Source organism: Macrobrachium rosenbergii, chromosome 30, assembly GCF_040412425.1.
Source record: "Macrobrachium rosenbergii isolate ZJJX-2024 chromosome 30, ASM4041242v1, whole genome shotgun sequence".
Classification (NCBI taxonomy): Eukaryota; Metazoa; Arthropoda; class Malacostraca; order Decapoda; family Palaemonidae; genus Macrobrachium; species Macrobrachium rosenbergii.
The window spans coordinates 11,101,888-11,125,726 of NC_089770.1; the positions used below are offsets into that span (position 1 = coordinate 11,101,888).

General features: G+C 37.6%; 2 protein-coding genes across 21 annotated transcripts in view; one reads left to right on the plus strand and one right to left on the minus strand.

The window, feature by feature from the left end:
- LOC136855035 (glucose dehydrogenase [FAD, quinone]-like) overlaps positions 1–18,030 on the plus strand; it is a 29,640-nt gene extending 11,610 nt beyond the window's left edge. For 19 of the 20 annotated variants that reach the window (XM_067131783.1, XM_067131777.1, XM_067131792.1 and 16 more), the window contains 7 exons: positions 1,892–2,115; positions 2,975–3,165; positions 5,533–6,005; positions 6,670–7,062; positions 8,820–8,917; positions 9,534–9,710; positions 10,125–10,374. In XM_067131783.1, coding sequence (XP_066987884.1) covers positions 1,892–2,115; positions 2,975–3,165; positions 5,533–6,005; positions 6,670–7,062; positions 8,820–8,917; positions 9,534–9,710; positions 10,125–10,329 — 1,761 coding nt within the window. In that variant the 3' untranslated portion in view covers positions 10,330–10,374. Of the gene's footprint in view, positions 1–1,891; positions 2,116–2,974; positions 3,166–5,532; positions 6,006–6,669; positions 7,063–8,819; positions 8,918–9,533; positions 9,711–10,124; positions 10,375–17,766 lie in introns of those variants that run through there. The other variant, XM_067131775.1, reaches the window with a different exon arrangement.
- Positions 10,940–23,743, minus strand: LOC136855037 (NOP protein chaperone 1-like). Its single transcript, XM_067131795.1, has 4 exons — positions 23,572–23,743; positions 20,980–21,056; positions 20,556–20,702; positions 10,940–11,238 (listed from the first exon to the last, which is right to left on the minus strand). Exons 1-4 carry the CDS (start codon positions 23,654–23,656, stop codon positions 10,990–10,992), a joined length of 558 nt encoding a protein of 185 aa, XP_066987896.1. The 5' UTR covers positions 23,657–23,743; the 3' UTR covers positions 10,940–10,989.
- Positions 23,744–23,839: the final 96 nt, after the last annotated feature.

A 23,839-nucleotide genomic window follows, 5' to 3' on the forward strand; every position in this document is an offset into this window, starting at 1 on the left:
TTGTGTTTCTCTACAGGAGAACTTTGCTGCGGACTGGTTGGGGGTGCTTTCATGCGCTGACAGAGCGGTGAGAGGTGGCGCACAGGAGCTTGCATCCATTTTCACGACAGGCCTCCTGAGGAAAAGGGATTTATGGTGTTTGTTCACCTCTAAGGGAGTAACTCCCAATCAGAGATCATCCCTTCTTTTTTGTGCCCTTAGACAGAACCAGTTTATTTCCTCAAGCGACTTAGAACAAGTGACAGCCGAACTTTAGAAGAAATGTACGAAAGACCTCCTTGCACAATCAGCTAAAAGACCTAGAGTTCCACCTAGAGCACCCTCATCATCTTCTACTGGCAGGACTGCCTCTCTTTGGCTCAGCAGCCCTTCCGAGGAAGCAGAGGACATTTTTAATCAAGACCTACAGTGAATCTTCGGTCAGTGCGACCTCCCAAAAAACCTTCAATCAAACCCAATACAGTACTTGCAAATAAGGACTCTGTCCTCCTTGTCCCCGTGGGAGCAAGACTCCTCCATTTTTGGAGCAGGTGGGAGGCCAGGTGTGTGGAACCTTGGGTTCTAAAGGTTTTTAAAGAGGGCTATGCAATCCCTCTCAGGGAGAAACCTCCATTAACAACTTCGCCCATCATCTAGGAGGCCTATTCAATAGGCTTAGAGAGGTTTTTGGCCCCGTCTTGAGAAGTATCAGCCCTTCTTGAGAAACAAGCTGTGGAGATGGTCGAGGATATTCACACGGGCTTTACAACCGCCTCTTTGTCATTCCCAAGTCATCGGAGAATGGAGACCTGTCCTGGGCGTCAGGGCTCTGAGCTCCTTCATTTTGACCATGAAGTTCAAGATGGAAACGAACAAGTCAGTCATGTCAGCCATCCATCAGGGAGACTGGATGGTAACCATCAATATGCAGGATGCATACTTCCACGTTCCAGTACACCTGGAATCAGGGAAGCATCTGAGGTTTGTTTTCCAGGACAGGGTCGGGTGCTGTGCCGCGGCTTCTCCACAGCCCCTCAAGTTTTCACACATAAAGTTCTCACACTGTTGGCAAAATGGCTCCATCTAATTGGAATAAATTTCTTTCTTTATTTAGACGACCGGCTACTCCGCTCCCCCTCGAGATCCCAGTGCACAGAGGACCTTCGCAAGATGCTTCAACTTGCCCAGGAATTGGGGCTTTTTATCAATGTCAAGAAATCTCAGTTGGTTCCCAGTCAGTCGATTCCGTATTTGGGGATGATGATAGATTCTCTGAATCTTCGGGCTTTTCCGTCCGATCAAAGGATCCTTCTTGTAGATTTCCTGAGGCTGTTACCTCAGAAGAGAAATCTGCTCAAACAACCTCATTTTCACCACTTTCACCAAGGATTGCCCACTCTTACTCTGACAGGCTTCAGACTGCCCACAACCCCCTACACCCAAAACAAAAGAGCGCTACTACAGTTTTCAAATTTTTAGCTGCCAAGTAAAGTAGAAACTAATAGCTATGTAATTATTTGGTAAGTATATGTAAAACTTTATTTTATTATAAAAATGTAATTTTTAGTCAGTTAACATTATGATGAGTATGTAGAAATCAAATTGTCATAGAAATTATTCTGCATACTGTATTCTGTATGCATATGAGGAAAGTTTAGGTCTGTAGTTTTGTTTAAAACATATCTACCTGTTGTCTTGTACATGGTAATTATATTTTTGAAAATTTGTCTTATAAATCATGTACAGTAACTAATTGCATTTACACCATAGACTGACATACTGATTCAAAATTACATTTTCCAGGCATGTTCCCAGTAATTTTATTTCATCAACTTAGGAAAAATAGTTGAAATAGAGCAAAAGGTTTACAAATGTATTGTAAAAGTAAATGTAGTAAATTATGAAATTGCAGGAGTATGATTTTGTAATAGTTGGTGGTGGAAGTGCTGGTTGTGTTTTAGCTTCAAGACTTTCGGAAGATCCCAATGTAACTGTTGCTCTGTTAGAAGCTGGAGGACAAGAAACAAAAATATCGATGATTCCTGGTTTGGTTGGCTACCTCCAGCTTTCAGATATGGATTGGCAGTATAAAACAGAGCCTTCTTCAACATCATGCCTTGCAATGGTTGAACATAGGTAGGTTCAGTCAAGTAGGTTCACTCAAGCCATGTTTTCTAATGCTTATGCAAATCATAAGTAAATAAAAAAACAAACTAAACTATATCCTAGTTTTTAGATTTTTAACGTAAGTTATAGTAAGCTGTATTTTATAGTGTGTAAAGCAGATGTAAGCCCAGTTAAAAAAATTTTTGTCTCCGTATTATAAAAGTGAGGCCATATTTTTGTTGCTACCTTGTGGCCAGTGTTTAAAGTGTTTGTTAAAATGTAATTTTAACATAACTAATTAAGTACAGTATTGTAATGCAATAATGGTGTACTCACTACCTTCTTGCAACAAAACTTGAAGGTAAGACTGCAGGAGGCCATGGTACAGAGGTAATGGCAAACCTATGAGTAGATGATACTGGCAGTATAGGCATGTCAAAATGTAAGGCATCAAAATTTGGTACCTAAATAATCTCAGCTGCAAATAGAGGTATATACTCAAATCATTTAGGAATACCTGGGTTAAAAGGAGGAATGTTGAGCATCCTCATCTATCTTGTAAACAACCCAGTCTTAGGAATTGAAGACGATATTGGCCAGGTGACCGGTCACGCAGAATCTCAAGTAGTAGGCGAAGCACAAAACTGAAAACTTACTACAGTATTTGTAAACTTAGTGTTTGTGAATTATTTTTAAATAATTTTCAATATAACATAAAAGTTTTATACATGATTTCACAAGCATATTCCATCTTTGCTCACTGGTGTGGCATTTATCCTCTGTTTTGACTTTAAGTTATTGAAGAGCTGAAATATCTGTATGTACAGTGCACTGTACAGTACTTTACTAACTTTGGTTACAATCATTTACACATTTTTGTTACTTGCAGGTGCAACTTTCCTCGAGGCAAAGTTATTGGTGGTTCCAGTAGTATAAACTATATGCTTTATGTTAGGGGGAACAGAAGAGACTATGACCACTGGGAACGATTAGGTAATCGTGACTGGGGCTATGATAAAATCTTACCATTCTTCAGACTGTCTGAGGACAACCAAAATCCGTCTTTAATAGAGGATAAAGGTATGTATTCTTAAATGTTGCCAGTAAGGAATCAACTTATGTACAGCAGTACTTACAGCCAGAACAAATATGCATAGTGTTCAAAGGTTACGACGCTTTTCAAATATATTCATCAGAAATTATTTCCCGGTTTACGATACATGTTCCAGGGTTACGATGTGTCGTACGCTGATCCGACGGAAGAAATATGGCTCCAAAATGGCAGAATTATCAAAATTTGGAGGGTTTTTTTATGAAAAACTCAATAAAAATGCAGTTTACATCATTTTCAATACACCCAAAACATTAAAAGTAAGGATATCTTAGGATTCTTGACGATTTTCGACGATTTTTCAGTTTATGACGATTTTCGGTTTACGACGCGGCAGAAAAACGGAACCCCCGTCGTAAACCCGGGACTGCCTGTATTAGGGTGTTGACTTGAAGTCTTTGTTCTTTTTTTTGAGGAACCAATCAGATTGAAGTTATTGCATGTTTGTCTTATTTCTGATTGAAGTTATTGCATTTTGTCGTATTTCTAATTGAAGTATTTTAATTGCCTTATGTATAAGGTCTATTGTGGGTTAGTCCTTATGTTAGAGAGCTGAGCATATCTTGTATGTTGCTGGCTTCTTGTGGGTTTGGTCTTGTTGCCTAACCTAGGAACTCTGTCTAACTTTATGTGCTATGGTTGAGTTCTTAAATAAATGCTTTCAATAGGATTTGTCAGAGGTGGTAATGGAAGTTCTTTGTAACTTGTCATTCCTTTGTTGATGTATTTTGTAATGATGTCAACTTTGTCAATTAATTGAAAATTTGAAGGGTAGGGTATGAGGTAGAGTAATATAGAGAATAAGCATTGATGTCCAAGTTGTTTCTTTATTAGCTGTTGATATAGTGATAAAGTGATTATTGAGGATCAATTATTGATGATAATTGATTTTCAATCACTAATTCTCAAAAGCTCCTCAGTCTTTAGGTTACGGAAGTGGAACATGAGGGAAAAAAATATATATATGTTTGTATGTATGCATATGTATATGTATATACTATACAGTATGTGTATATAAATGTGTGTATGTATGTATATGGTGGATTTGGTGCAGCCCAGTTATACTTGCTTCATAGACTGCTGTTAAAACAAAGGCATTATTTATATCCATTGTGTTTCTCCCTGATGTAACCATGAATGTTTTGCGATAATGTATTTGAAGAGACTTCTGTCGTCAGTATTGGGTGGAACTTTACTGGGTAGGGGTCAGTTGAGATTACCAATTGTGTTTTTTTTTTTTGACAAGCCTCTTTTTTTTTTTTTTTTTTTCCAATAAAATAACTTATTATGGCCTCTTGAAATTTTAGTGATACTACCATGCAAACCACTTTTCTTGAAAACTACCCTTGCTTTTGATAATGTAAAACTCACTGATTCCCAAGTGGCAGTAAGTTTCTGTATATGTAAAAGTTTGTTATATCACAGAAATTTTATGGGAAAATTTCTTAATTGCCAGTGAAGCTTTTACCATTGACAAACTACTATTGTAGCTCTTATAATGTCAGTCATCTGTCTCCAAGGAAGCATGTAAATGTAGGTTTTTTAAATGTTGCTCTAAGCAGTTATGTGCTTACTCTCTTTTTTATCATTAGGGTGAGCTAACCAGTGTTTCATGGTTGAAAGGGTGGAACAGCAACGGTGAGCACTACTATATCTTTAGCTACAAAACAAAAGTGCCAGTAGTTTTGCAGTTTTTGTATTCCTTTGGTTTCCATTAAGCAACACTAAAGGAAATATTTAAATCTTATTTTTATAGTTGTTCACAGCCCACTGTTTGGGTAGTTCCCCATGCTTAGGGAATACTACAGCCTTAGTGTCAGTATAATCAGTGGTGATATTTTTTTTTCTTTTTGATAATTTTCTTACACCATGCTGTGAACAGCTATTTTTTGTTGGTTGTATTGTTTTAATGCTTTTTCCCCCATCTCATTAAAGGCATTCTATCTTGTGAATGTTTACAAGGAAGTTTGAGATTTTTTTGCATATTCCCAGAATATGTGCGGTTGATTAACAACAAAATTGATTGCTGATAATCATTGCTTGATAATGGTGTAAATGGTGCCTTCTTGGTTGCGATCCTGGTACTGACATGAAAATGTGTCTGGAATTACACATTACAGTAGTAAGTGGTTAATAAATGTTACATGATATTAACCAGTAATGGTATGTCATGGATGAAAGTTTTCTACTATTACTTAATGTTTTGAAATGGGATGGAATTGCATTTTTTTTTTTTAAACTGTGCATATTAATCCTTTACTAGATAAAGTCAGATATTTTAACAAACAGTGAAATACAGTTGATAAAAAGCTTTACAGTGCACATTAATTTTACAGAATACCATAGGAGTGGCGGCTATTTAACTATCAGTGAGGCTTCATGGAGAACGAGATTATCCTCAGCCTTCATAGACGCAGCCTATGAATTGGGATACCCAATTGGGGACTGCAACAGTTACCAGCAGACTGGTTTTATGATACCCCAGGGATTCATAAGAGGTGGTTATCGATGTTCTAATGCCAGAGCATTCCTTCGGCCTGCGCGGAATCGCCCTAATTTGCATGTTGCTCTCTATACTTTTGCAACGAAAGTGCTCATCCATTCTGGTATGAAGAGGGCGTATGGTGTGACCTATGACCGTCATGATGGAACTGACTTGAAAGTCTTGGCACGTAAAGAAGTAATCCTATCAGGAGGTGCTCTGGGTTCCCCTCATTTACTCATGTTATCTGGAATTGGACCAGCCAGACATCTTGCACAGTTCAACATCTCTGTCATTCAAGATTTACCAGTTGGTAGAAATTTACAGGTATGAATTTATTTTTTGCATATTGTTGATTCATGGTTGCAGAAATTGAGAGGATGAATAAGGTATCATATGAAGTACAAGGAAAAATTTTAAGAGGAGGCTGAAAGAAGATTTGTGTAAAACTGCAAGAGTAAAAGGAAAGGTAGGATACAATTAATAAAGGGTTTATATTTTCTTAAGGAACAATACAAAAAGGCCATGTTTGCCAGGAGAGCCAAACTGATTAAAATGTCATTTATGATGAAACAGATAAACAGAGGTGAAGAATTAGTAAAAGCAGCTGTGAACTACTGCTTTTGCTGATATATAAGACACATCTTTCCCTTCATTTCTGTAATGATCTTGTCCATGATCTGACATATGCCTGTTTTTACAATGCACACTCGGTCAAAGAAGCTCGTAAGTAATCTTATCTAATGATAATAAACTCTTTAGCCATGCTGTCTGAGAACTAGGGCTTTCAGCTCGGTGTGGTAAACTATGTTATTTAATTTTATTAGTATAATATTCTTTAAAAAATTTTAATGAGATGATGAGGTTACCAGTTTAATGAATGATAGCAGTGTTTATTTTAATGAAGTTGAAGCAGCAGTGTTTATTTTAATGAAGTTGAAGCAGCTGTCATGTTGAACATACTTTACAATATATACATTTTGTTTTATAGGATCATGTTGCATCTGGACCCATTTTTACCATCACTGAGCCTGTGTCATTGATAACGAATCTTATAAGCACCTTCCCAGCCCTTGTGCAATATGCAACTTTGGGCACTGGGCCCCTGACAACTTTTGGTGGTGTAGAGGGCCTTGGGTTTGTGTCAACTGACAATTCCACAGATGACTGGCCTGATATAGAGTACCACTTCTTGTCTGGTTCCCACGGATCTGATGATGGAGATTTTTTCTACAAAACTCTTGGACTAAAGAGGGTCTACTGGGATGATTTTTACCGTCACCTGCACAAAGTACATCACTTCACCCTAATTACAAAGCTTTTGCGGCCACTTAGTCGAGGTTTTCTTCAGCTCAGGTCTACTAACCCCTATGATTATCCAGAGGTAATTTGTTTGTGTTTCATACATTCAGGTTAAATATAGATATTTTAGTTATTGTAAATAACCTAGTGTGATTTTTTGGAGTTTATAAGATAGACATTGAAGTTTTGATGGCTGAAAGTCATGGTTTTTACATAAGTATACATTGTATACTTGGCTTAGCTTAGCAAACATTTCTGTTGTTAAATTTATTAGAAATTATTTAAATTTATTAGAAATTACTATGCCCCAAAGATAATGAGTCTTCTACCACACTTTTTTTTTTTTTGCCAAAGAATTATCCTGCCACCAGAGATAAGGAATCTACTTCATTTCAGTGCCATTCATCATATAGTGTATGCCTTTATTTGTTCCCAAGTTCATCAGTCATATGTCACTTTGACAGAAGATGGTAGTCTCCATGCAAATGCCATCTGGATCCAGAAGTGTGTTTTGACTCTCAACCTTACATTTTGTTAACCTGCAGTAGTGTTAACAGCCATGATTATGGTTCCTTGGGTGTCTGCTTCATTGAGGATCGCTGTGCCTATGCTAATTATTTACTCATGAGTTCAGGGCAAACAAGATATTGTGGATAACATGTACACAAGCACACATTTGAATATGCTCTTCAATTACTGCCAATCCTGCATTACCAATTTCTTTCAGAGCCATCAAAGCCTAAAGTAAGTAGAGTTGAATTATATTTGAATTATATATCTTTATCTTTGGACATTTATTTTTCTTGATTTTGCTCTTTTTCATTGATTTTTGTATTTTTGTGGCTTTTTGACTTTGGTTGCGGACCAGCATCAAGTTGGATGGAATGATGTATATTGATTTTTATTTTTCTTGTCACTTTGCCAAAAACTGCTGTAGGTCAAGAAAAAACCTAATAATACAGTGTAACTACCAGTTGATTTTGACTGGCTCCTCTATACCATGCCTCTCAAACACAACAGATGTTTTTCTTCTTGTTGCCATTTCCACCACTTCCCTCCTTTTTTCTCATCATTGTTCTCTCATTTGTTGCTCATTTTTAATAAGTTTCCTTTATTTTCATCTTCCTCAAATTCATTCCTCCCAACCTATTTAAAAAGGCTGGCAGGTACAGGCCCCTCATTTCATTCAAATAATTAATTTTTGGGAAAGGGCTGTTATCATTTTGCAAGTTCTGCATTCATCTACTGACAAACTAAACCCAGACAGACAACGGATTGGTCATTAACTTACCTTGATTTTTTTAAATCATGGGTTTGGAGTTTTGATGAGGATGGAAACAAAGTGTAGTATGTTTAGTGTTGTCTGATGTGGCCCACTATTTGGTGTATGGGAGGGCACAAGAAAAATGTGGTATGTGGAGTAATGATGCCTAGTGTATAAAACCATCTGGTCAGTCTTAGAATGGCATATTTCTTCTTGTGGTAGTATCTTGATAGGCCAACTTGCTTGACTATCTGACATGCAAACCCATTAATCATATTAGTGCCCTCCTCAAGGCCACGAATACAGTTTACATGCAAAATGAGGTATTTGAGAAATAGCTGAGGTCTTGTTGTTTTGGAGATGAGACTGGCTTCTTTTGCATGACTGACTGATAAGACTGATGAATCTTGGAGCATTTAGGATGGTAAGTTAGAAATATAAATTATTAATTGGTTTGTATGAAAAGAATTTTTTATGAAAACATTCTCTGTTGTGCAGTTTTTAAATGTGGCTTGTAGATTTTGAAATCCATTCCCCAAATTTTTTTGTTAGTGCTCTTCAGTTTTCCTTTTCAGATCATACCAAACTATTTCAGCAGGGAAGAAGACATGTATGTTTTAATTGAAGGCATCAAGAAAGCTGTTGAACTGGGCCAGACTGAGACATTTAAGAGGTACTGTAAAGTGTGTGTTTTAAGTTGACTAGTGTATAATGTGCATTAAAATGCATACCTGCATTTTAATTAGAACTTTTGTAGCCCATTCCCCTGGTACTTTCTTTTTCTTTACATTCATCTTTATTTCCCTTCCAGCATCTTGGTATTTTTATGTAAATGTCTTTTCTTTCACCTCCACAATTTCTTTGAACGTTTTACATCTTCAGTTTAGAATTACAAAGATGGAGGTTACCAGAAAGGTACTTGCAGGTATTATTAGTACTGTATTTTACTAGCACTAAAGCTACAATGAAGATAGTGGTAACTGTCAAAAAGCTTGTCGCAAACACGCTCTCTTCAAATATCTACACAAGGCCCTGATTGTACTGTATAAGATAAAAGTTGTACTGTAGATTAAATATTGATCATAGTTTTAGAGGAAGCCATGAGGATGGGAGCTACTATATGAAAATGACCAGATGTCAGCAGCATAATCAGTGGAATATGTTTTTGGAAATCTTTAGTAAATAAGATTTTACAGTTAAGGATCTACGATTTCATTTATTTCTTTAGTAATCATAATGCTATTTATTGTACATTAACTACTGTACATACTTTACTTGATTTTGTACAGATTTGGGGCCCAACTGTTTGAACATCACTTACCAGGATGTACTGACTATGCCCTTAATACTGAAGAGTATTGGGAATGTTATTCACGGCATCTAACTCTTACAATCTACCATTATAGTGGTACTGCAAAAATGGGGCCTTATTGGGATCCTGAGTCTGTAGTGGACCCCCAGTTAAGGTATTGTCTGTTACGAAATTTCGTTGCTGCTAGATTTTAGCATTTCTTGTTAACACTTGTCATAAATGTAGTTTAAAATGTAACTAAGCCAGTTTGCCTTTTGTCTCATACTTGATTATCAAAATTATACTTCAAAGGATAGAATAGAATATAGAATGTAGGATTTAGGCCAAAGGCCAAGCACTAGGACCTGTGAGGGAACTCAGCACTGAAAGGGAAATTGAAAGGATAAATAAAGCTGAGAATGGCTGTTGCACATACCAGGCTCATTTGCAGCAAACTTGAATTTGTAGTTAAGATTTCCATAAGGGAGGCAATTATCTCTTTCAAGCTTCCAAGTGAATCACGTTAGTAGTGAACTGTAGATGTTTCTTCTGAATTGACACGAAATGAAACAGCACTTTATTTTTTCAGAGTGTATGGCGTTGGAGGACTTCGTGTGGTAGATGCCTCAATATTCCCAACCATTCCATCTGGTAACACAAATGCACCTGTAACTATGGTAGCAGAGAAAGCTGCTCACATGATCAAACAGTATTATGAAAGTGCTTTATCAAACCCATCCCCACTCATTCCAGTGAAACGAGTTTTTAACAATAAGGGAAGTGATGAGCTGTAAATAGGTTTGTATTTTTATGGTATCAAATATATTTGTATTGTGTAATGTTATGGTTTCCTTTGCCAGATTTGGATCCAGTGTGATTGCATTTGTAGTTTTTCTTATGTATAATTGCTGTTTTCCACTTCTGACATCAGCTTTGATTGTGTGCATTTTAATGTCTGCAGAACACAAGATACTAGGGAGGGGGATTTCAAATCAAGTTACCATTGTAACAGTTATTTCCAGCATATGGCATCCAGTTTCAGATTGTTGTTTTCTCCTTTCTACAAAGAATGCCACATTGAGGTAATATCTTTTCTTAGAATTGATCATGCATTTGGTTCATGGGTATTGGATGAAGTACCTGCCAAATTAATCCCAGAAAGCTGAGGATGCTGAACATTTAAGTTTGTCACATTTTTTTAATGTCCAGTTTAAATTGGAAAAAAAGTCCCAGAAAGAAATCCTGCCATCTTCAACACTTAAATTTGTAATATTTTCTACATAAAATACAAACCCTTCTGGCTAGCCCCAATAGAGTTGTGTTACCTATGTTGTTTGATTGAATAATTTAATGATATTAAAATTCTTGGCTTGCAAATTTTTAATTAGGACCAAAGAAACCAGATTTACAATAAACATAAAAATATATTTTGGGATTGAATGATCTTTTTAATTTCATCTTTCTGCAGAGTTTGATGATGCCACAGTCAATTCCCCATCTGATCTATCATCTTCAGATTCCACAGTAGGTCCTGTAACTTCTGTTATAAGGTTTGTCCCTTGCCTTTTCCCACCTCTTGCTTCAGATGGAATTCTTAAATTTTCTTCCGTTACGGGTCCCATCACTGGAATATCTTCTGAATCATCCAATTCCGAATCTGAAGATTCATCGTCACCTGTGCCCATTTCCCCAAGGATAACATTCTGAAAGTAAAAAAAAACACTGAATATTCAAAATGCTGGGTGTCCAAAATATGTCACAATCATGCAAAAACATGCTAAGCCATCAAGCACAGTTGTTCCTGGGGACATTTCTAAACTGTCAATCACAATTAAAATTAACAAATGAAATATTTGTGAATCTGGGTTCACATCTAAATTTAAATTAAGAGATCATACATAAATTTTCCTGAAAGAAATGTTTCTTCATTCCTTAACTAGTCTGCCTTCCATTACATAATGAAACTGGGGCAGAACCACAAAAGGAATCTAAAAGTCAACCAATTAGTTAAACTCCTGTCCTAAAAACTGGTTTAACCTCAATCCAAACAAATTACAAACCTTATATGAGCCAACCTGCCTGCCTAGTTGAACTGACAACTTGCTGTTTTACTTGTCAGGCAACTTGTAATGACTGGAGTGTCCCCCTTAAAAAAAACTCAGAACTGTCCAAGTCAATCATTCCTGAAATTACCTAAGATGGCACTTGTATTATTGTTTCAAGTAAATTTCCCTCTTTCAATGGTATTACATACTTGCTGTTGGTTTGCAAGTGTTGGTATAACTAGTGACTCCTCTTTAGGTACAGTATTTGCTTGAACAATAGCTGCATGCATCAATTTTAGTTCTGATATACTAAGACTTGAAGCATTTTCATCTAACATACCAGACAAATAAGACCTTTGATATTGTCTATTCACAGTTTTGCTGATTTGTTAATATTTGTAAGGATGAACAACTGGCAATTACATTATAATAAAAGGTTAATATACTGCTCCTAACTTCACCAGAACCTGGCACAGAAGACTGAAAGGGAGTGAAGATATGAACATTAGGCAGTCCCAAACCTACAGCATCTTGAGCACTGTACACAAGGAAATTTCCCACAATTGTCAAGGCATCCATGTAAGAAGACTTCTTAGCAGGAAGAATCTGATGACTCCTGCTGAATGTATTCATTGAGATTCAGAACTCCCAGAAACACATTGCTTCTCTGCCAGAAAATGTTGGAAAACTGTCCTTTTTGTCACTCCTTGATTTTGCAGATAATGGCAGTAATATTGTCTGGCATGGCCATGACACACCAAAACAAGGCAATCGTAAAAGGAGTTCAAAGATGACTTGAACCTTCAAGAAGCTCAGGTTTCCACAATTCCTCAGGCAACTTGGTCAAGGCCTTGGAAAATATCAATGTCAGGGTCCAGAAAACGAGAGGGACCCCTCTCAACAGATTACACTCGTCTTGTTACCAGTGAACATAAGGCATTATATCTGTGCTTGAAACTTGGAAACCACAACGTTGGTGGCTGAAATTAAAGGAACAGATCCAGAACAGAGTTCAGGGAACCAGCTTTTCTAGGTACACCAGATAACCAATCAGTACCTAACTTGACTTGGCTGTGTGCTGCATGTAATGCACAAAGCCCTGGATGGTGCTCTGGCAATGACAAATCCTGTACTAAAGGCCTGGACTAACTTCAGGAAGGTGCTGTAACTCATTCCAAGGTTTGCTGCTTGCACAAAAGGCAACAAGTCTTCATTTCTCTAAACTGACCTGCTGCTCTAAGGATGTCCACATCTCTGCAGCTTCTTGGAATATGACGAGACTAGCATAACACATCCAGGTAGCATCAGAAATTATTTCTGTCAGTGTCAACAGTTTCCTTCTTAAACGAGATGGGCAAGGTTTATTGGTCTACCTCCTGTAGCTTTTGCAAATAAGACCAACTCAGCAATCCCATCATCTCCCAGTAAGGCAGTCTTCTCATTGAGGACACACACGCACACACACACCTCTGGGTTGCTGGGATTGGATTTGAAGGCGACAGGTAGAATCAGCCATGGTAGCCCCCACATCAAAGAAGGGAAGATGATACAGTCTCAAGAGAATCTCACTGACCCAAGTTTCTGAAACTTTTGAAGGCAGACCTTAACTCAAGGAAATATGTCTGGTGGAAATGACAGACTTTTAACCTAGTGATGTCTGGCAGGAATGGCAGACTTTCAACCTAGTGACTTCTACTGAAAATGTACATAACAGCAGGAAAAAGGAGCAACTTAAGACTACATGGTTGGAAGGCAACTCAATGATGGTGAAGAGAATAAGGGAGACCTCTCTGACTGTACAACTGCTGGGCAGAGAAGAGTAAGACTGAGCCTAATAGGAAACTAAGTCAAAGGTGGCCTTGGAGGATTTAGATGCAGCAAAGAATAAAGTACCTAAGCAGCAGATGGCAGCCCTAGCAGTGGTGGAGGTTGGTCTGTAGTTTCTTCCCCACCCTATGGACCAAGTCCTCCAGGGTCTAGGATCCAGCAAGTGCAAAGGCTGGCAGTAGAAAGAACACCATTCAAGTCTTTTAATGCTCACCTGTCTTTGTGATTATCATATACAACTGACAGAAAATGTTGCAAGTTGTAATGACAAGCATGTCCATGGAAAGGATGAGATGCTGGGTCCTTACTAAACCTTCACAGAAGGTGAGCAAGAGGTATAATAGTGCTGACAGCACAAAGAACCCAATCTTTCCAGTTCAACAGGGCTAGAACTTCAGAACTGCAAAACTGTAAGTATCTCTGAAACAGACCACTAAACCAGCCTTAGATTTAAGAAGCTGCACTTTCAATTGGTTGAGCCAGTGTCAAAGGATGACCAGCAGTTGAAGAATGAGAACTACAAAGGGGAGAACAACAAGAGGAGGAAAATACAATAGAAATAACGGGACACCAGTGTAGCTCTGTAACAGGGTGCCAGAAGAAAGCTAGTGGTAGGACAGGCTGATTCTGAGGTTAATCAAGCAGATGTCTTCTCAAATTGCAACAATGAGAGAATAACACCTAAATCTGTGGTATGCAAGAGGAATTAGAAGAGCTTCTGCTGTGATGTTTGACAGTGCCGACTTGACTCGTAACAACACCCTGGGTGCAAGAGCAGTCACATACACAAGTCTGTTGAACTGCAAGACAACAGCAGGCTGGACAATTCAGTGGGAAGGATCACAGCTGGTTTTTCCACATATGGTTCAGGAGATAACTGTTAACAGAGGCACTTCAGAGCTGTGAAGTCGACAGGGAGGGAGGAATGTTTTTAAACAGGGCCCAGGAGCAGAAGCAGGTGATGTAGGTGCAATGGAAATCTCAGAAACAGGAGTGAAAGCAGAAACTGCAGGCATGGCTGCAGTCAATGTCATGGTCAGCATGGAGAATTAGACTGTTGTAAATGTCGCAGCAGCTACAGTGATAATTGCCTATGATGCAGTCACTGTAGAAAACTGTGAAGATCAAGACCACAGGCATAGGTGGTAAAATGGCAATGCTACAGTTAGTTAGTTATAAATGATTTGTTTAACCAGACCTCTGAACTCTTTTAGGGTTCTTCTCGGGCTGGGAAAATAAAGGGGGGAAAGAGTACATAAAAAATTAAGTAGTTAAATAAATAAATAAATAAAAAAGGGGGAGACGAGGAAAAAGTTGCATATGGTAACAGTTTGTGTACAAACAAACTGATGGTTGCACATGTGGTAACAATCAATTTTGTACAGACAAACTGATTGCCAGTTATGAACCGCTTTTGAAATTGAAACTTCAAATGGGTTATCCATGCACAGAACCCATGAGAACACCCCCCTGATCTCCAGTGCAAGGAAGGAGTCTGAATTGATGCAGTCCTGAGGGATGAGGGCACTCAATGAAATGTAGAAAGGGACAGCCTGAGCTCATAAATTTTCTGAACTGGTCTGAAAACCAAAAGGAATGGAGAGGGATGGAGGGGAAAGCAAGTTTCCAACTCTTGGATTTGACCCATGTAAGTCTTGAATTCTCAGAGTACCCAACTGCTGGCTCCCTGAAATGAGGAACAACTGACGATTTTTACAGAAGACACTACAGAAACTGATGAAACAATGACATGGGCAAAACCTCGATGTATTGTAAGGCTGTATCAGATTCTCTGAGACTAACATGAATCCTGAAATCTCATGCGTCTAGATATGAAAAATGCTATGGCTCTCCTACAATCAAGAAAGCAATCTGGGAGGTTACTTTTGACAAGAAGAGTGGTAAGTAGAGGAATGAACATGAAACTCAGATCCTAACAACATGATTCCCTTACAGAAAGGGCTGTATCCATACAGGATTCTTGGAGTAATGTAAGAAAGAGGATTGCCCATGGTAAAAAAAACCAAGGGAATGAGCAATCACCTTAACCAAAAAAAACCAAGGGCATGAGCAATCACCTTAACCCAAGATAATCTGGTAACCTAAACAGTGACCAATCAAAGTATGAGACACCATTTGGATCTGAGTATGAGTTAGCACCTATTCAAAAGTCAAAAAAGTAATGGGACACTGAACAGCAAGACAGAACTCAAAGTTCACGAACAGGAGAGGGCCTGTCAGCATAAGAGCATGCTACAACTGAAAAAGGTGCTGTATTAGAAAGACTGGGCAACTGATCATTATCTAAGCCAAATCATAACTGATCACACACAAAACCAGGTTCAGTGTCTGAGGCTGGTTATGAATGTTATGCAAATATGTGGAGAACAAGCCTTAACATGGGGTCAACTCTACCCAGCTTATGAACTGCCTAGACCAGGAAATTGCTGGCTGCATCAGACAACAGCATGTGCTGCAGGCCAAGTTTCAGCAGGAACCAAGCACAGGTACTTCTGTATGCCAAAATATGGCTCCTTAGGAATGGTTTGCCTCAGGTACAGGCTACATCAAGCACGAGAAATCCCCAAATATGATATCAGGCACTGGTTTTGCCAGACACTGAAACAGGCTGTGGGACTAGTCTTGCTTAGTACCAGGCACAGCTGCAGTGTCTGATAACTCGATAATGGCTGCAGTTTTATACATCCAAAAAGGCATTTGTTAAATACTTGATAACCTCTGAGGGCTGTTCTTATAAAGATATAACAAGGATCTTCCATATATCAAGACTGAAGGATGAGAGTTTTTGTTAGGGAAGATAACTGCAGACACCCACAGCAGGTAAAGAAGGGTCTCAACATGTTCCATAAATAGAATAAGTTATTTCCAAGAATGTTTCATTAATCAAGTATTTTTTGTTGGAAATTTCATTTCTCCATTAATGAGAAATGAAGCTGCCCTTAGTCTCATCCATTTATGAGAAATGAAGCTGCCCTTAGTCTCAATCGTGACATGAACTGGATTAGTGCGTGGTGCAGTCAGTGGGGTATGAGGCTGAACTCCAGTAAAACGAAAACACTACTGATTAGCATATCTCGTATAAATTTTCCACCTCATCCTCCCCTTCAGGTGGATGGAACTCGGCTGAATGAATCTGGTGCTTTAACTATTCTAGGTGTAACTTTTGACTCTACTTACTTTTTTGAAATATCTAATGAGCGTCAGCAAATGCCGCATGAAAGTTGGCCTCATATATTTATAACAGTGATATAATCAATGCAACCTGCTTTAGGTTGTTTGTCCTTCCTTTATTAGAATACTGTTCTCTGGTATAGATGTCTGCTTTTGCCAGAGATTTATCTCTTTTAGATAGAGTGGTCTGTGGTAGTAGGTTTCTGTTTCCTAATAGCAGTTGTGATTTGGACTGCTGATGGATGGTCTCTTGTTTGGCAGTTTTTCATAAGGTGTATTTTAACAGAAATCTTTCATATTCACAATTGATCCCTAATCCCCTTTTCCTGCCGACAGCAACCAGGTTTGCTGAACAGCAACACCAATATGCAGTAAATACGTCTCACTGTCGAACTTTTCAGTTCCAGAGGTCCTTTATTCCTCACACTGTTGGACTATGGAACAGTCTCCCTGAGGAGGTAGTGCAATTGGAACTTCAAAAGTTCAAGTGAAGATACAATGCATTACTACCCTAATAAAATATATGCCTTGTATTTTAATAATTTACTTACATTTTCATCTATTTCTTAATTTATTAATGTGTTTTTACTGTCTTAAGTGATCTCTTCTTCCTGTATTGCCAATTACCTTCTGTTACCTCTTTCCAATGAACACCATATTCTTTGGAAGCTTGAATTTCAAATCAATGGCCCTGTGGGCTTGTTCCATATGAATAGGGTTCATCTTCTGAAAAATAATTATAAACAGTTCAGGAATGAGTGTTTGACAAAATAAAATGGCCACAACAGTTCTGGAATGCGTCTTGGACAGAGAAAAATGGGAGGGTCAACCACTGCCTTGCAAATATAAGCAGCAAGTCAGCACTCTTCCAAAGTGGGCAAGCAGGCACAAGTAATAAATACTGGTTTGTAACATTTGAAAGTTATCACGTCATGCACAAATGTAAATCACTCATCTTGATCACTGGAAAAACAAGAGAACAAAAACTGATTTTCAAACTAAATGCCAAGAGCCAAAAGCAATACCAATAAAATAGTACAGAAGGGAAACTGTGATGCTGAAGTTGAAAAGATGTGTAGCATGAACTTCACTTCCTTATGTGGATTCACTACCTGTGAACTAGGATGCATCATTCAGTGTTATGTGCTAAATTTGCATTTTTTTCAGGTGAAGGAAAAGTGGGTGACCGCAAGCAGCAGATTATACCTATTTGGACTTGACAGCCAATTTTCTTGTTTACTTTTGACATCAGACTTCATAGACATGTTCAAGACTTAAGATTTTCTTTAAATAAAATTCTGGATTTGCAGTTTTTATGGCATCCACATTAAACAGTTGCAGTTAAATGAGAAAGTACTGAAGTGAAAATTTTTTGAGTAACTGTATCACAAATACAAGACTGAACTTGACAATAAATGGAACCTAAGTAATTACCTTTGCCTTTTACTTTGACCTCCATAAATGCAACAGGCTGAATGAAATTACATTTTATTCATCTGAAAAAACAACATCTTAATAAACAATAAAGTACAAAACATGAGTATCTTTTATTGAATATGACAGTATAGTATAACTATAGACCATGAGACTAAGATTTTCAAAAATTTTAGCTATAAACCACCTGAATCCCTCTGCTACACTCCTATGACCAAGCAGGGGCCAGCTGGACAAGAAAAATCTAATAGAAATCTATGAAGACTTCAATTTATTGTGTTTGTCACAAACAGCATTCTTTACTTATCACCTCTACATTATTATGATGGTATTCTTCTAAACTAGAATTTAAAAGAAGCATTTTCTGGTTAAATCTCTAAAACTGAAGTACTGTTGACTACTGAGATACTTCAACTGTTAAGTTGTAGGCTATACTTAGCATCTGGCAGGTATATGCCTTGAGATATGTGGCATAATCTGATAAGGTATGTGCTGCTGCAATGAGTGCAGTTTAATAGCCTTGCAACTTACCCATCATCAACACAGACATTTTTACATCATATTTTTTCCTGTATAAGGTTAGACTTTAAATGATTTCTCTCCCCACTCGCTTATTTTCCTAAATGTTCTTGTATACATGCTGCAAGTTTTCAAGAAGCTTTTCCTCCTTAACCTTAAACTCCACTGATTTTATTCAATTTGCCAATGACTCAAGAAGTTTGAGAAGAAACATGAGAAGTAGGTACAGTACTACAATTCTGTGAGACAGGGAATAAAACTGCATATGAAATGTGGAATTGTAGATTTAATGCAGTTTTGACTGATGGTGATGAGATACAGAAACTGTTTAGTCTCAAAGGAAATGTTGTTTATTGTAAGGGTCATGAATAAATAAAAACCAATAAGGTAATGATTAATGGCAATATAAACAACAGATGACTTTAGTTATTTGGGAGTACTGTACAGTATATATAACAAAAATGGTAGGAAGATAAAAGGCAATTTATGAGTGCATGAGGGAAAGAGTAAAATGGAAGTTCCACATTAAGTTGTAAAACAAAAGTATGTCAAGGGGGACGTGAGACAAGCTGGAATAGTGAGAAATCTCTTGACCCCTACTGGATGGATATGATTACATGAGGCACTAAAACAGGTTTTGAGTGAACAGTGGGCTGACTTTATGAGTTAATATTACATGAATTTAGCGGGAAAGATGTTCATATCACTTCAATGGGCCACAATTGGCTTATGGCAACTCGAGTAGCTCAGCACGGGACAGAGGGGGATCAGTGTGCCAAGCTTGAGACTTGATGGGGGGAATGTACTGCCCCTCTCTACCCAAGGACGTCTTTTTATTTATATGCTCATAAATATATCCAGGGATTGCTGTTGGTTTTAGTTCTTACCTTTTATGATAGTATGTCTGCTATAATTGTAATTTTGCAAAGAAGAGTGCAAAGAAATATTAGAAAAAATGTGTATACCACACAAAAAATTACTGCATTTCCCCATCTCGGTAAATCTCGTAAATATTTCATAATATATACTCAGAATTTGTTACTGATTTTAGTTCTTACCTGTTATGATATTGTGTGAGCTGTAATTATAATTTTACAAAATAAAATACAGTTTTAGAAAAAAAACATGTATAACTTGGTAAAAATGTGCTCATTTTAAAATTTTTATCATATTTTTTTCTTATACCATGTGCATTTACACATCCTCCTCTTATCATTGATGTGTTTTTTCTTAAAGTTTGCCCGGTCTGAGGGGGTGCTTAATACATATTCAGTCCATCCCATAAGGGTTAAGGTAATTATTTTTTTAATGAGTAGTGTACAATGCAACTGATACAAATTGCTGAAATGTCTTTGTAATATCGGTAATGAAAGGTAAACTATGGCAAAAATGGTCAGTGCAGAGATAAAACTGATGGATCAGTGCATAGTACTTGACAGTAAAACAAACAACCACTTCAGCTTTGCACACCATGACATACCTAAGCCAATAAAATAAAAATTACACGCACTATCACAATATTTTTGATCAACCAAAAAAGCCCTGTGCTACAAAATCATGAACCATCACAGCCACTTCAAACACCTACATACTGATCATTCATCTTCATGTTATACACAATCATTCCTTAGACAAAAAAAGCTCTCCTATTCTCTAGTAAGCATTTCCACAACAGAATCTTTAAGCAAAAAGCCTAGAAGCTGATTTGAAGCTAAAGATGGCTACAAAATTTTGGTACACTGACTGAAAAGAACCATCTGACAGTTGTGATGATAAAACCACAGCTAAACAAAGGCCAACTCATAAGACTACTCACCACTGTCATTCCCTTTCTAAAAGATATGAGCATATACTGTAGTGATCTTCATCATTTTCAGCTTTTGAAAAATAGCTGTATAGCCACAATGGAAAATATAACAACAAAATAAAAATGTAAAACATGGATGAAATCTAATGGAGGCTTCTAATCTTGGCCAGGTAAAGAAGGTCAATCATCAACTTACCATCTCAATAATCTTATCATCCTCATCAATGTTTTCTATATCAAGGGCATCTATTTCTTCACTAGTCTGTTCCAAAAGCTGCTGATTTGACTTTTGTATTGCAGGCAAAAATGACTGAAGTTCATCAAGCAGTGGGCTTCGTGCAACCTGAGAACAAAATTAAATAAACATAACAAGAGGAACCCAGTGAATTAGTATATTTATACTCTTATAAGGGACTGTCATAATTTTATTTAAACTTGCACTGCATTTGAGGTGCCTTTGGAATCTAGTACAACTGACAAAAGCAGATTGATCAGTAATAAAAAACATAACCACCCTCACTCCAAGAACTAGTCAGTCACTAAAGAGACTAAAATTCCAGACCATGTTTGACAACGCTTTTGCAAGCACATTTGCACTTCAAAATAAACACTTAGCCTACCTTGAATGTCTTTGGTCCATCTCCTTTTGGTACTGGAGGTTGTTTTTTTAATAATGACTCAACCACAGATCTGGAACCTGAGAGGATGAAAATTACTTTATTAATATTTTGTACAGTCTCTTCAACACTAACATATTACAATTATGTCAGAATTATTCTCAAGGTTACTGAAGACAACTGCCCTCAAACTAATCATGAAATCAATACAATATAACTATACCAGGAATGAATACTAATATTGTGCAAATCACCTTTTTAAGCCCTGAAGTTGTATAATGTAGGATCAGAAGTCTGATATTCTAGGCTAACCTACTTCCTAGAACTATTTTATTTTGAGAAAACTCCAGTAGCCACTAAGGTACCTGTGCTGTGCACAACATATTAATTTATCTCAAAACACAAGAACCATATACTTTTTATAACATATTTTTTGTCTTGTGGTTTATGTTTCTGAGCATTACTATTGGTGCTAACTAGTTGTTTCAGCATTTTCCGATCCCTAAATAAAAGATTCACAGATGGACCCAAAGGGGAACAGGTTTTCGGATGACTTTTACTCTCTGAAGATTAGTCTAGTAATTACTGTCAATACTTCTGCTGTCATGTTAAACTAAAGTCATTATTTTACTTTAAACCATTACCACATTTTTTACTTGAAAATTAGTTTCAATAGCAGTATTTTTCAAGATAGCAGACCCCACCATTGTACCCTACAATTCAGGGGACCACAGTTGGAAAGTGAGGCACTTGGGTGGGGGGAGAGCATGAAATGAATGAAATGAAAGCCATTAAACCAACTGACAGTTCTCATTCAAATTATGGTTCAGTTTATGGATTGTTTGTAAACTAATGATCAGGTCACAACCTTATCACTATTCATTTGCAGTGCCCTAAGTTAGGTTAGGGGAGCCTAGGCTTAGGTAAGAACCTGGCATCCTTGATTAGGTGAGTTGGGGGGGGTGAGCCCCATCCCCCTTGTTACATAAAAACCCACCCCCTAGGTTGAGTTAGGTGGGGAGGTCCAGCAGAGTGAAGGCCCCCTTCCCCCATGCTTAGGTTAGGTTAAGTTACCAGGTTATATCGGTCTTCGTATTTTACTCGTTTTTATTTTCCCCTACCCAAAAAATCCGTTTTCCCTCTATGGCTCCCAAAATTTTAGGTTAAAATGGTGGGCCACTATCTCTAAAAGTCCTTATTTGCTATACAAAAAATGTCAAAAACGTTCCAAGCACACATTACAACACAGGAAAATAATACATTCAAGTCCAAAATATGATAATGGTTTAACCCACAAGGTGCTGCACATTGCTAGAACTGACATTTCATATGTTGTGCTACGACGATGACATGACGATATTATCGACACTTTACTCCCAAATATCAAGGTGAAATTTGTCCCTCCCCTTACCTATGCTTGAGTGACGTCAACAGTCCCAACAACCATTCAGCTCACTCTTGAACATATAAGATGCCAGATTTCTCTTAATCATTGGTATTAAAATAGCAAAATTGTAAACCTTCCTTCAGCCCAGGGGCATCCCATGGAGACTTTTGTATCCTGAAGTTGAGCAACAGTCAAAGATTTTTATAAATCTTTGTTTGTTTTGGCTTTCGATGATGATGCTTATTCATTTTCATCAAGTTAGGCTAGTGTGCATATATATGTGCACATACTGTATATACCCATTCATCATTTAATAACTGCTGTATACTTTTTGTACTTTTTAGGTGTTTCTTGAATAGCTAAGGAGTAATACTGTCATGAAAAAATTTGGTAGAACTAAACAATAGCTCCGTTTGGGTAATTAATTTGGGCACCCTGGAATGCTATCACGTATGTGCAATGTTATAGGGGAGCTTTTGGTAAAAAGTTAAGTTTCCTTCACCAGGGGGTCCCTGACCCTGCCCCACCCCCCAACTAAGTAACATGGCCTGCTAGGTTAGGTTAGGGTATGTTAGGTTAGTCTAGTTCCTTTAATAATAGGTTTCTGTGGCCAATCCCTTCTTAAACATGTGGTTCCCTAATGAACTGCACATAAGCGAAACCATTCCATAACAACAACATGGCAGTCTGGTCTTTCTCCCGTTTTCCCCCACCCAAAAAATCCGCATTCCAAAACTATCTCAAAATTACACTTTTTAAATATCAATTTTTAAAAGTATGTACATTTATTTTTGATCATTAACCTGCGACAAAAGGCACTTCCATCCATGTTTAACATTAGATTTAAATTTAAAAAATGAGCAAGAAAATATTGGTTCTGTTACTTAAGTTGCATATGCAATTATGCATAACACTGCATTCGTCTCTAAGTGGCATCCGCCTGGCATCTCGTGGGTTAAAATATCATTTAACCACCAGTAATAGGTAATTTGGACTTCTTCCCAAGGGCCACGTCAATCACTACACTATTTCTCTTGGTTTAGAATGAAAGGTTTATTAACCGAAAATACAATAAGATAATGGAAGCGAAAATAAGTCAATACAGCCTGGAACGAAAACGCCTCAAGGCTGACTTGCCTAGTAATTAGCCTCTCTTTGGTCTGTCCGCCCTTCGAGCCAGCATTAAAATAAAGCTCCTATTTACTTACTTCCATCGCCTGTGACTGATAAAAGCTCCTTGGAAATGGCTTTGGTTGACGAAGTCGTCGGTGGGTCGCTTTTCTTCTCAGCCATCCTGCGATCCTACACAAAGCGAGTCGAGATATCCTTTGTTTACATCTATTGCGTCTCGCGTCTCGTTGTTTACTGAGGGGAGAAAGTCGCGAGCCTTCGCGACACTCGCGGGTTTTCGTGACCACAACATTGATTTGATTTAATGGAATTTAGGTCGGCATTCCTGTGTTCATCGGTGGAAGG